Source organism: Propithecus coquereli, unplaced genomic scaffold (assembly GCF_000956105.1).
Source record: "Propithecus coquereli isolate 6110/MARCELLA unplaced genomic scaffold, Pcoq_1.0 Scaffold171, whole genome shotgun sequence".
In the NCBI taxonomy this organism is placed as follows: Eukaryota; Metazoa; Chordata; class Mammalia; order Primates; family Indriidae; genus Propithecus; species Propithecus coquereli.
This window is the reverse complement of record NW_012141747.1, coordinates 4,396,810-4,411,097: the sequence shown is the minus strand read 5'-3', so window position 1 is coordinate 4,411,097 and position 14,288 is coordinate 4,396,810. Positions and strand designations below refer to the sequence as shown.

General features: G+C 34.2%; 1 protein-coding gene across 5 annotated transcripts in view; it reads right to left on the bottom strand.

Annotated features, from left to right (window-relative positions):
• TSGA10 (testis specific, 10) overlaps positions 1-14,288 on the bottom strand; it is a 116,026-nt gene that overhangs the window by 9,835 nt on the left and 91,903 nt on the right. For all 5 annotated transcript variants that reach the window (XM_012641971.1, XM_012641973.1, XM_012641975.1 and 2 more), the window contains 2 exons: positions 10,555-10,740; positions 4,943-5,152 (listed from right to left, as the gene is read on the bottom strand). In XM_012641971.1, coding sequence (XP_012497425.1) covers positions 4,943-5,152; positions 10,555-10,740 — 396 coding nt within the window. The remainder of the gene's footprint in view (positions 1-4,942; positions 5,153-10,554; positions 10,741-14,288) is intronic.

Sequence of the window (14,288 nt, the reverse complement as noted above, 5' to 3'; positions counted from 1 at the left end):
ATATCATCAAAAAATTTACAAAAGAAGAAATATAACTAAATAGTAAACATATGGAAAAAATTTACCCTTACAAGTAATCAAAAAAATAGAAATTAAGACAAGATGCTGTTTCTAGTTCAGGGTATTTTTACTTTGACAGTACTGACCTTTTGGATTGGATAATTATTTGGTGTGGGGGGCTGCCCTATGCATTATAGGATGCTTATGTTTAGCAATATCCCTGGCCTCTACTCAATAGATGCCACTAGCATTCCCCACCCTGGTCATGACAATCAAAAATTTATCTAGACATTACTATTATAATTGTCCACTTGGGAGTAAAATCTCTTTCAGTTCAACTGAAACCACTATCTCTGTTTTCCCCCTACCTCCCAGCCCCTGGTCACCACCATTCTAATTCTTTGTCAAACTCATAGTAGCAGGGGTAGTTTTGAGACAAGTATTTGGGCTTGCTCTGGCCCTAGGAGGGCTCTTCTTAGCTGTCACTGTCCACAGTTCTCTATTCAACTTTTAAGTGCTCTATTATTTTGATTTTTGATATCTTGAAGCTAACAGTTTCCTCTTAATTATGGAGCACTGCTTTTTGTAAGCCAAAATTTCTACTTCTAGGAATCCATAATGCAAAATGTGATAAAAAAGTTTTATACAATATTTTCCATGTTGTTTTATAAATAATTTAAAAATCTTTATACAGAAATGGTAAATAGTGGGATCATCAATTGTAATATACTATTATTGCAAATATGTAGAAGAACACACAATCTAACTAGAGAAAGAAAAGGTATAGAAGGAAATGTAACAAAATGTCTACAATGGGAAAAAGTCCTTTATTCTAGTTTTAGGTTCTGAAATCCATTGTAGCCTAGGATGATGACCACACTTTTAAAAATCCTTTGCTTGATTCATTCTAAAATTATATGAGATTCTCCAAAGGACTCTTAATATTATTCCTAAGGAAATCATCCATAAAATAAGTATTAAACAACATTAAAGGAAAGATATATGGAATTTATGTTTTCTCAAAATTCCTTTTGAGAAGAGTTAGTTAATATACTATATTTATTTATTTTGAAGATAGAAAACTAAGAATTATGTGATATGTGAATTATATCTCAATAAATATATCTTAATAAACATATTTTTTAAAAAAGAAAAGCAAAGAAAACAAAGACTGAAAAAGGTTCTAGAATCCCAGTGCTTTAAATCTTTTTTATAGAAGAGTAAAAGGTAACAATATAGATCTTTTACCCTTAACTTCTCCTTTGTTATTTAAAATTATCTGGGTGATTTCAGGGACACAAGCCTGGTTCGATACACAAAAATCAACCAATTTAATCCATTATATCAACAGCCTAAAGAAGAAAAATCATATGATCTATCAATAGATGCTGAAAAAGCATTTGACGAAAATTCAATACCCATCCATGATAAAAACTCTCAGAAATATAGTAACAGTCTACTTAATGGTGAAATACTGAATGCTTTCCCCCAATATTGGAAAGAAGGCTGGATGTCCAATTTTACCACTCTTATTTGACATAGTGCTGAAGTACTAAATAGTGAAAAAAGTCAAGAAAAGGCATAGAGTTCAGAAAGAAAAAGAATAAAACTATCCTTATTTTTAGATAACATGGTTGTCTACACAGAAAATCTCAAGGAATCTGCAGAAAAACTCCTAGAACTAGAAGGTGAATTTGGCAAGGTTATAGGATACAAGATAAACATTTAAAAATCAATTGTATTTGTATATACTGCAATGAACACATTGATAGTAAAATTAAAACTAGAATACCAATTACAATAGTTCAAAAGAAGAACTACCTCTTTCCATTTTGTAGATGAAAATCTAACAAAACATGTACAAAAATTACATGCTAAAAACTACACAAAGCTAATGAAAGCAAAGAATATCTAAATAAGACATACCATGTCCATGGATTGGAAGCCATGACATAATAAAAATGCACATTCTCCCCAAATTTATATATAGGTTTTAATTCATTCCTATCAAAATCCAAGTTAGATTTTTTATAGATATAGAAAGATTATTCTAAAATTTATATGGAAAGTCAAAGAGACTAGATTAGCTAAAACAATTTTGAAAAAGAATAAAATAGATAGACCTGAATAGATAGACCTGAAAGACTTACTATATAACTACAGTAATGAAGATCGCAGAAACTAACTTAAAATGGATCATGAAATGAAATGTGAAAAATAAAACTATAAAACATTTGTAATAAGACCTAGGAAAAATCTTTGGGATGTACAGCTATTGCAAAGAATTCTTAGACATAAAACCAAAAGCAGAAACCATAAAAGGAAAATTGATAAATTAGACTTCATCAAAATTTAAAACTTTTTATCTGAGAAAGATCCTGTTAAGAGGATAAAAACCATAAGCTATATACATAGTGAGAGAATATATTTGCAAACCACATATCTGATAAAGGACAAGTATCTAGAATATGTAAAGATATCTCCATACTGAACATTTTAAAAAGCAATCGATCCAATGAGAACATAGACAAAAGACATAAAGAGACATTTCACTGAAGAAGATATACAAGTGGCAAATAACCACACAAGTAAAATTTCAACTTCAATAGCCATTAGGGAAATGCAAATTTAAAACCACCATGATATAATACTATACACATTTCAGAATGGCTAAATTAAAAAATAGTGACACCACCAAATTCTGGCAAAGATGTGGAGAAACTAGATCACTCATACAGTTGGTGGGAATGCAAAATGGTATAGACACTTGAGAAAACAGTTTGGTACTTTCTTAAAAAATTAATCATTCACCTAACATATGAACCTAAAATGGTACTCCCAGGCATCTACAGAGAAATGAAGACACACGAAAACTTGTACACAAATGTTTATAGTCACTGTATTTGTAATACCCCAAAATTGGAATAATCCAGATGTTCTTCAATGGCTAAACAAACTGTGTTACACCAATAGCATGAATACAGCTCAGCAATAAAAACAAATGAACTATTTAAACATGCAACAACCTAGATGAATCCCCAGAGAATTAAGCTGAGTGAAAAAAAGCCAATTCCAAAAGGTTATATACTGTATTATTCCATTTTATATAACATTCACAAAATGATAAAATCATAGAAGTGGAAAACAGACTAATGGTTGCCAGGGGTTAAGGAGGGATTGAGGTTAGGAGGGAAGTGCGTAGGGCTACAGAAAGGCAATATGAAGGATCTTGTGATGGAGATCTTCTGAATCTTGCCTGAATCAATGTCAATAGTCAATATATTATAATTCTGCAGTATATATAGTTTGGCAAGATGTTACCATTGTACAAAACCAGGTAAAGAGTACTCAGGTTTTCTCTGTATTATTTCTTATAATTGTATGCAAATCTATCATTATCTCAAAATCAAAAGTTTAATTTATTAAAAAAAAAGTATTTGAGTGCCCCCTATATGCACAGTTAGCTGAAGAAATAAAAAAAAATACATAGGATGGTCCTTGCATTTGAGATTACAGCTAATTGAGGAGATAAAGATATAGATGTAAATAATTAAATTCCAAGGCAAAAAAAGATTAATGTCGCGAGTATTTTACAGGAATAGGAAATAGGCTAAAAATTTAGAGTAAACATCCTTAAGATATTTTAAAAATTAATATAAATCATTATCAAGATTTAGATATAGTTTTGCTAAAGGTAATGAATTCAAAACTTTAAGAAGATTACTAGAATACACCCTACTTGATCATGGCATATTATTTTTATAAACTTTGATATGATATCTTCCAGTATTTCAGCTTTATAGTGTGTCAGTTGTTGCTATAGCAACATGTAGGAGTTTTCCGATTTGAAAACATCAAGTGAAAAAAAAAATTTTTAAAGGATGTATTGTTTGAATGTTTACAGTGTGCATCTATTCATGAGTTACTTTCATCACTAAAAAGGTCTTGCTGAAATAAAAAATAATTTGAAGAAGAGCCTGAGAATTCTGGCATTTACCACTTCATTAAAACATTAATAGTGGATTCTTACAAACTAGACACATGATTCCTAAATGCGTAATCAAACAGTAGACTAACAATAAGAGTTTCAATAGGGTTTGGTAATAACAGAAATGTAAACATGACCAAAATTTGCTGATAGTTCAATTATACTATGCAACTTCTGTACATATCCCTTTAGCATCTGGGCTCAGTCTTTCTCTCCAGAGTTATCCCAGCCACTTCCTCCTGTGCCCGATACACTTGCCAATACAAATTATTTTACTAATCACTCAGGAATACACATACACCTCCATACCATGCCTATGCTGCTTTTTCCCCCCTCTGAATGGGATGCCTCATCCCTTCCAAACTCAATAGTACCTCCTCCTGAACTCCTCCCAGATGCCTCTCTGCTGAATAGGAATTTCCTCTATAAAACCTATAGTATTTCTTATTAGTATTACATTCACCCCAGATTATTGTATGTCAACATGGGAAGGTCCTTGAGAGCAAGAAGCTGTATCTTGTGAACATTGTATCTTCAGTGGCAAGTACAATGTCAGGCACAAAGTAGATACAATCAACTGAGTTACAATCTAAAAGAAAACAGCCCATTAGTAAATAAATGTAGCTTAAAAGAATTATCATTAAGGTTAAAATTTAGCTGAATAAATCTCAACCTCAAGGTTCTTTGTTGACTGCTACGTCAATATGTTTTACAATTCTTTTGGATAAAACTAAATGTAAATTACATGGTCAAAGGAAGAGTTTCTGTTATGTTCTTGAATTGTTCAGGACCCAGCTGTCACAAATTAACCTCTTGGAGTTTAAAAATAAAACATAAAGTTGAAAGACATGGCTTGATGTAATATTATATTAAAAAGAATTTATTTTTCTAAAATTGTACTAACTTTACAGTAATAGCAAGTTTTAAAGAAACTATAAAAAATGTACTACATACCATTTCTATTTCTTGATCTTTAGCAACCAGCTGCCGATTAAGAAGTTCTTTGCTTGAGTCAAGTTTAATACAGAGCTCCCTAGTGGAAGACAAATCTGCAAGGGCAGACACTTTTTCAAACTGAACCTTCTGAAGCTCCTCTTCCATCTTTACAACAGACTTGTGTAAGGTAGAAATCTGGGACTTATAAGACCTTTCTGCATTTAAGTGCTGCAAGGACAAGATTATTATTTCTATATATATGTGTGTGTGTATATATATATACATACATATTTTTTAAACTGGAAAAAAATTACAACATGGAAAATAAAAGGAGGCAAATCTTCTAATGGTAGTGCATTTAGACTATAAGAAGTTTTAGATGATATAGGTGGTAATGTATGTACAGAACACCCTAGGAAAGATAAATTCAGGTTTCAAATTTTTTTTTGCATAAAATCCATGAGCAGGTGGTCAACTGGTCATTATTTTTAATGTATTTAGGAAAAAAACCTATCCCACTTAAAGGTCTCCAGCATCAGAGCTAGTTGAGATATATACATGTTTGATGTTTGCTCTACAGTTCTATCTATATTTGCCACAGTTTTAATTATTCTGTAATACAAATGTTATTGTTGTTGTTAAAGACAAAACATTAGCCACTGTTTCATTCACAACATCTATTTTCCAATTCTTGACTGGCATGTTGATATCAATCATAGTATCATAAAATGACGACTGATAACTCTCTAACACTTACTAATACCTCTGAGGAAAAAAGACAGGGGGCAAGTATAAATTCAGCATAGATCCACATTATGGGAAATAAGAGCATGTTTTTTAAACCAAAACATTAGATTCAAATTACATAAATCCTTTCAAATGTTCAAGATAATTCCACTCCCCCCCTTTTTTTTTCAGAAGAATGTCTTATGTAAGTGCACTGCCACCTACAGAGAAGAATTTGTTTGCTATCATATGAAGATAACAGAACTGAGAGGCAAAGTAATTTATGTGCTTTTATAAGTTAAAGCACTAAAAATTGCTCTGGAATAAGTTATTTGGCCACAATTCACTCCTACCTTTCTCCCTTTCTCCCTTTCTCTCTCTCTTCCTTCCTCACTCACTCTTCCTTACTCATTCTTCAAATCAACCTTTTATCCATCCATCTATTCATCCATGCACCCACCCCATATTTATTGAGTATATTTACGTTCCATTCACTGTGCCTCGACACATATTCAATGGAAAGTAAAACTGTATCTGTTCTCATGAAATTTCCAGACCACTGGAGGAGTCATATATCATCAAAAAATGATATAGATGAATGAATAAATAAATACATATTCAGAAAATATTTCTGGAGATTTCTCATCTTTACAACCTGGGGGAAAAAAAGGAAAATATTTCTGGAGAAAAAGTATGTAACAAAGGAAACCAACCTAGACTGAGAAAGGGAAGTCAGGAAAGGCTTCCCTGAGCAAATGACACTTGAGCTGAGATCTGAACAGTGAGTAAATATTAATTAAAGTATGTTGGAGAGAGAAGCTTCTCAAATGGAAGGAATGCTAAGTGCAAAGGTCCTGTGGAGGCAGAGAGGATGACATGCTCCAAGAACTGAGAGAAGGCTACTGTGGCCAGAGCTGAGAGTCCAAAGGTAAGTGGTTTAGGAGACACAGTTGAAAAGATACACAAAACTTAGAAGACAGGGTGTAGTAAGCCATGTTGAAATTTTGGTCTTTATCCTAGGTGCAATGAAAACCTACTGAAAGATCTTTAATAGGGAGGTGATATGATCAGGCTTGTTTTGAAATGATCATTCTTGATGTTTCAGGTTCTATGAATAGTACAACAGTTGATTAAGAGGAAAACCCTCTGGATAAAACAAAAAATATGTATTTTTTGCAATTCATAACTGAGCTTGCAGGGAAGAAAGAGAAATTCTTACTGACAAGAATAGAGGAAATAAAGCCAAAGCAGGACAGAAATGAATAGGCCTGAAGCTAAGTTAAGGGTAGAAAGACCCAGTAACAGTGAATGGCTTATGTTTCAACATTCAAGCAAGGATAGGAGACACAAATTTAGTACTAAAGGAGAGTTAGACTGAGACTGCTACATACTCTGGGATCCTTGAAGGTGGTACACTAAATGAAAGGAGGTTCTAGGGAAAAAAATCCACTCAACCTCATGGAAAGACTACAAAAATTTATCTTGACCCAGTCTCTGGACAGGTAAAAAATTTGTTCTGTGAGAAACTGAAACCTTAGGTCTAACTTCACTCAATTTTGGAGTCTGACTTTATACTACCCATCCCAAATTCTAAACTTTAACATGAAGTTTGTCCCATACCAATGATAACCCAGAGCCACTTCATAGAAGCAAACCCATCCTCCTGGGAGGACATTACCATACTTACGCCAGACAACATTCCATAAGGGAGAAAATGTCCTACTTAAAAGGAGCTTACAAACACAGGAGGACATAATCCACCATGATTGAGAGTCCAAGCAACACGATAGGACCAGACTTCTAGAACTTCAAATTATTGAACAAAATATTTTAGAAGGCATAGAAAAGTGTGCTTAAAAGTATTAAAGATATTAAAGAAAGAATTTTTTAAAAAAGAATAAGATAGGGGAAAAAAAGACAAATTTGAAAAAGAATCAAATAAAACTTCTGGAAAGAAAAGAAAAGTAGTAGCTGAAACAAAAAAGTTAATAAATGCATCAAAGAACAGACTGGTACAACTGAAGAGGGAAGAATGAACTACAAGACAAGTTACAGCACATAAATATAAATATATAGAAGCTATGATAAAAAGATTAATAAATATGGAGACTAAAAGGAGAAGATCTAAAAAGCATAAGAATTGAGGGAGATAGCAGAGTGAATTTGGAAGCAGTGATATTCAAAAAAATAACATGAGAATTTTCCAGAACTAATAAAAGGCATGAATACTCTGGTTGAAAAGGAACAACAAAACCAAAGCCAGAAAAAAACAAATCCATATCTAGACATAACAATGAAGCTAAAAACAGTGAGAAAGGACCTTAATATACAATGCGATACTATTCAGCCATAAAAACAAATGAAATCATGTCTTTTGCAGCAACATGGATGGAACTAGAGGCCATTAATTTAAGTGAAATAACTCAGACACAAAAAGACAAATACTGCACACTCTCACTTGTAAGTGGGAGCTAAGTAATGTGTACGCATGGACGTAGAGTGTGGAAAGATGGACAATGTTGACTCAGAAGAGTGGCTGGTAGGAATGTGGTGGATGATGAAAAATTACTTAATGGATACAATGTATATTATTCAGGTGCTAGATATCCTAAAAGCCCTGACTTCACCACTAGGTATGCATGTAACATAATTACACTTGTACCCCATAAATTTATACAATACAAAAGAAAGAGTAACAACTAGAAGGAAAACAAACTTCTCAATCAAAAAGGACAAAAGTTATTTTTAAAGTCACCAAGGGAAAATAGCTCTCAATATAGAATTATATATTCTCAGCTAAACTGAGGGTAAAATAAGTCATTTTCAGAGAGAGATTGAGAAAATTAACTCACAGATCTTTGCTGAAAGAAAGTACTGTAGTTTCAGGAAAGGAACTTGAACTTAGAAGGAATAGAATGAAAAAGCAAGGATGAGCAAAGATTTTATAAATATATGGGTAGATACAAACAAGCACTGACTGAGAAAACAATAATAATAACTTATTTGGAGGGATATAAAAAAACAAGGTGGAACTAAAATAGTACACAACAATATCATGAAAGATTGAGGAAGGCGTGTGTGTGAGAGAGAAAAAACAAGTGCAACTGAGCGTGCAAACTAATGAGCAGGCTGTTGTAACTCATTATTCAAATATTCTCAGGTCCATGTACTGTTTAGGAGGAGCACCGGTGATATTAATAGCAGACTTTGTTAAATATGCATATTATAATTTTAAGTTCCAAAATAATAGAAAAGAATGTATAACTTCCAAACCAATAAGCAGCAGGGTAGGAAGTGTGTAAAGAAAATAAACACAAAGACCCTGAATAGCCAAAGCAATCTTGAGCAAAAAGCATAAAGTTAAACGCATAACTGTATCTGGCCGGATAACTGTAATATCTTTAAAAGGATTATTGGCTGGGCAGGTGGCTCACGCCTGTAATCCTAGCACTCTGGGAAGCTAAGGCGGGTGGATTGCTCAAGGTCAGGAGTTCAAGACCAGCCTGAGCAAGAACAAGACCCCATCTCTACCAAAAATAGAAAAAAAATTAGCCAGTCAACTAAAAATAGAAACAAAAAAAATTAGCCAGGCATGGTGGCTCGTGCCTGTAGTCCCAGCTACTCAGGAGGCTGAGGCGGGAGGATCACTTGAGCCCAGGAGTTTGAGGTTGCTGTGAGCTAGACTGACGCCATGGCACTCACTCTAGCCCGGGCAACAAAGTGAGACTCTGTCTCAAAAAAAAAAAAAAAAAAAAAAGGATTATTATCAAGAATATATAGATAATCCCTTTAAATCAATATGAAAAGATAAACTATCCAATAGAAAATGGACAAAGTATATGAAAAATTCATTCAAGAGAAATTCAAGAAAAAATTCATAGAAGAGGAGTCCTATCAATAACTGACTAAAAACATGAAAAGATTTCAATTTCACTTGTAATCAAGGAAGCACAAAACAAAAAGCATGGAAAAATTTAGAAGTCTGATAATATCAAATATTGATTAGTATTTGAGAAAATAACTCATGATTTCTAGTGGGAAAGTGGTAGTTTAGAGAGCAATTTCACAATACTTAGAAGAGTTGAACTTGCACATCTTAGATCTAGTTACTCACTTCCATGCATAAACCTAGGGAGATGTATGACCAAGAAGAAATGTAAAAGGTTTGTTGCAGTGTTTTATTACACAAAAAATGAAAAAAATTAAATTTCATTCAATATGGGAATGAATTTTAAAAGAAAATATTTATACGATGAATATATACAACTGTAGGACACTACATATATTAAAATAAATTTCCAAATTATAATATTGAGCAAAAGGGCAATTTGCAATTGGGTATCTCGGGCAATTTGCAATTGGGTATCTCCAGTAAGTTCGTTATCACAAATAAAACCTTAAAAAATACAAAACAATGTTATACATCATTTGTGTGTGATAAATATGTATAAAAAGCATAAATCCATGCAAAGGAATTAGACATACTGACATGAAAGTTATATACACCAACAATTAGAGAGAGGAGGGGAAAGTATGAGGAGTGTTTTTTTTCTTTCAACAGAGACATTTGAAACAAATGTGACAAAATGTTATTAGCATCCTTACATCTGGGAGGTGGGGATATGTTTGTCTGATATGTTACCTTTTTTGACACTTTTTTCTGTTTGAAATAGTTCCTAATTTTAACAGATGCAAATGGTTGTTCTAGTTGCAGGGTAGATAAGAGATTGGAGGAGAACCCGAGGGAGAATGGCTAGCATGCTACAATTTACAGCATGTTTAATAATTTAAGTACTTGTTTATATAATTTTAATTACATAAAATATATTAATTTTTGGAAAGCCAAACAAAACTCTTTTAAATATGATGCAGGATGTATTATAAGCATATTTTCCCAAACTTACTTGCTCAACCTCTCTGTTGAGGGAATCTACTTTTTCTTTTAATCTGTTACCCTCTGCCTCAGCCGTGATAAGTTCCAATTTGAGGGTATTGTTTTCTGCCTCTACTTGACGGGCCTTATTTTCCCAGTTTTCACCATCTTCATTGGCTTTTCGGAGTTGATCCATCATTTGCCGGTTCTCAGATTCCTGAAAAGCAAATCTTAGCTATTACTTTAAAATGTTTAAAGTGTTCAACATATGATATAAATTAAATATTATTTTCCAGGTTACTGGGAATTCACTTGTCATAAGGAGTATTTGTTATATAACCTGAGGAAACCTATCTATATTCTTAGTTTAGAAAACTGATCATCCTGTAATTAACAAAAGGGAGTGAGATCAGGATCTGCCCTAGCACCTGAGTCACACTCATCCCACTGGTAAACTTAAGTAAATTACTCTTATCTTCAGGACCCAGATGAATATGTTCTTTTATTTTCTTTTGTTCAAGCAAAATCCTCCATTGCCTCCTTTTCCCGTATGTCTGTTACTGATTACTTGCTGCTCTGGTTTCTGAGCCTCTGACCTCTTGTATCTTTGTATTCCCTTGTTCCTGATCAACTCACTGGGTTGTACCGACTATAGAGCTTCTCAGCTGGCATATTTTAAGTGTCAACCTCTGATAATTCTCCTGGTTTGGCATATTTCCTGTCTGGTTCCTGTCTATCATTCATAGTCTCAGTCTTAATTTTCCTAAGCTGTTCTAAGATTCACTTTTACCTGCTAGTCTAGTAACTTACCTGAAATTTCTCATAAGTAAAATATCAAACCTATGCCAATAAACACTCGCCATAAATATGCATTCATGTATAAATTGGCATATAGTATAAATCAGATTTTTTAAACCTTCAAAATTCTATTGCGAGCAGATTGACTGAAGTAGGATCTTATTTCTAGAGGTAAAAAATATCAGCTTCACAAATAATATACTATACTGATTAATGATTATTAGGCTATTTTTTAAAACACATTTTATAATTATGGTTTGGCAAACTAATTCTAAAAAATCAGTTATAATCTCAGAAATTAATTTTAAAAAGGCACTAGATCTCTTTCTCTCCTATTTGTTAATAAATAGTGCACTTTCCTATCAGAAAGCCTGGGTTAAATAAAATTACCAAATAGCAAATAATAATGTCTCTCCTTATAAGCCCTTCAAATCAGATTCTTGTTCTAACAATCATTACTTAAGACTAGTTGAAATCCAGCTAATATCGCCACCTTGTGGCCTCTAATATGAAAAAAATCTTTGCTAAGTCTGTTAATCAATAAACTAATATACTAAACTACTTTATTAACTTTCAAGATTCAGATATTCCAAATGTACCACTACAAACCTGATGTGTGTTTTCCATGATTGTACTAAAAATAATAGTTTTTTACAGAGTATGTACTTGGGAGGTACATGGTACAATATAACTAAATTTTACCTACTTCAATCTTTATCCTCTTTAACTTTCTGTAGTACTTATTGCCTATGTCATTCACTTAAAACTGCCTTACAACTTGATGCTGTTAGGTGCCAATGTACTATCTCCCCAATAACACCTTGTATTTCACAAATATAGGAACCATTTTTTAAATATTAAATTTAGTTTTGTGACCAGGTAATACATGGTTCAAAGTGAAAAAAGATTGCCATAAAATGTCTCTCCTGCCTTCCTCCTCAGTGGCCCTCCCTCTTGGCAACAAGAAACCTATTTTACCCTTTTTTGTAACACTTGCTCCACAGAGGCCAGAGCAATGTGAGGCCTGAGACAGCAAACATTATAAAGACAGTGAAACTATTCTTTGATATTCTCCATTCCCTGATTTCAGTATCTCTTCGCCTCTATATGGAGCCTCCCCATCCTGCACTCACAGCTCCCACTAACCACCCACTGCAACACTCCACCTGCTTCAGCTGGAATCCTTTGCATTTCCTGCCTGAATTATGAATGCAACTTCTCCTAATTGCTCTCCTCCTTTCTGATTTTGTTACCCATCTGATTTATTCTTCCTGACATCTCCAGAATAATCTTCCTAAAAGGCAACTATCAAATAATTTCCATGCTTTAGTTCTAACAAAAGCATCCTGAAAATAGAATTCAAAGATGGTCCTTATCACCCACCTATACACTCTAGCTACAGGACCTACCTTTTCCCCTTACATCTCTGCTCATGTTGTTCCTCCTGCCTGGAGAGCCATTCTGTTTCCTCTCAGCTTTTCATCTCTGGCACCCAGCACCTGACACACTGCACGATGAATGAATGAAGTGCTCCACACTTCTTAATGGCCTCTCCCTACCAAAATGGTTCATTTTCTCGGGGGATGCCTAGATCCATCCAGTGTTGTGAAAGACAATCTCATAAACAAACTCACACTAGGATGCTAAAAGCGGAGAGAAGCTTAAAAGTGTAATTCCAGATCTAAAAGCTCTAATCTCTTTTTTTTTTTTTTTTTTGAGACAGAGGCTCACTGTGTTGCCCAGGCTAGAGTGCCGTGGCGTGAGCCTAGCTCACAGCAACCTCAAACTCCTGGGCTCAAGCGATCCTCGTGCCTCAGCCTCTCGAATAGCTGGGACTACAGGCATGCGCCACCATGCCCGGCTAATTTTTTCTATTTCTGTTTTAGTTGTCCAATTAATTTCTTTCTAATTTTAGTAGAGACGGGGTCTCGCTCTTGCTCAGGCTGGTTTTGAACTCCTGAGCTCAAAAAATCCGCCTGCCTCGGCCTCCCAGAGAGACTAGGATTACAGGCGTGAGCCACCGTGCCCGGCCTCTAATCTCTTAATGGTAGAATTTCAGGTCTATGTCATTCACTTAAAACTGCCTTACAGCTGGGCAATAAGGCAGGGAGATAAAGGGAAGTGTTTAACATTGGCTGAAAGCTTACTCCATTCAATGGTGCTCCGGATATTCATTTACTTATTTCTGACCGATTCCAGAACAGATTCAGATGGCTTACTGTGCTAAGTGTTTTAAATACTTTAAATACTAAATGTTTTATCTCATCTATTTGAGTGTTCTTCCCAGTTACAGATGGGAAACAGAGACTCAGAGAGGTTGAGTAGCCTGCATAAGTCCATTAATGAGAAGAGGAGCCAGAATCTGATTCCAAAGCTTCTGTCCATTTATGGTATTACATTGCTGGTACTTTAAAATCAAGAAGTGTAGAAAACCACCTGCTTTGCCTACATAAGGCTGCTGCCTTGCTGCCTAAAAGCAAGTATTGCAATTTAGGAGTCCTTAGAATCTCTTCTCTTTCAATGCCCTGAACAGTCCTATGTACACTATAAATGTATGTTCAAGATCTGTTTGTGGACTGATATTAAATGACATGTTAAATAAAATAAACAGTTGGGGGGGGAGTTTCGATTAATGGTTTGAGTGGTATGTAGGTAACAACATGCATATTATAATAATCCACCTACATTATTTTAGATAGTTTACCTAATGGATATATCTAACATCCTTGGTCAAGCTGCCTGTTTATTCCAGGGTTGCCACACATGTACCCACATGATTTGGAATCATCTGATGTCACATGCATGCACTTGGTCAAACGGTTGCTAACAGAGAAGTGCAGAAGAGAGCCATCTGTATGCTGGTCCTAAGAAACAGATGGCCTCATAACAGGGTAATTAATTCTGATATGCTACACAATCAGGTGGAGCCTCTTTTGCCAGAGGTTTGTAATTGAAAACTCCATCATT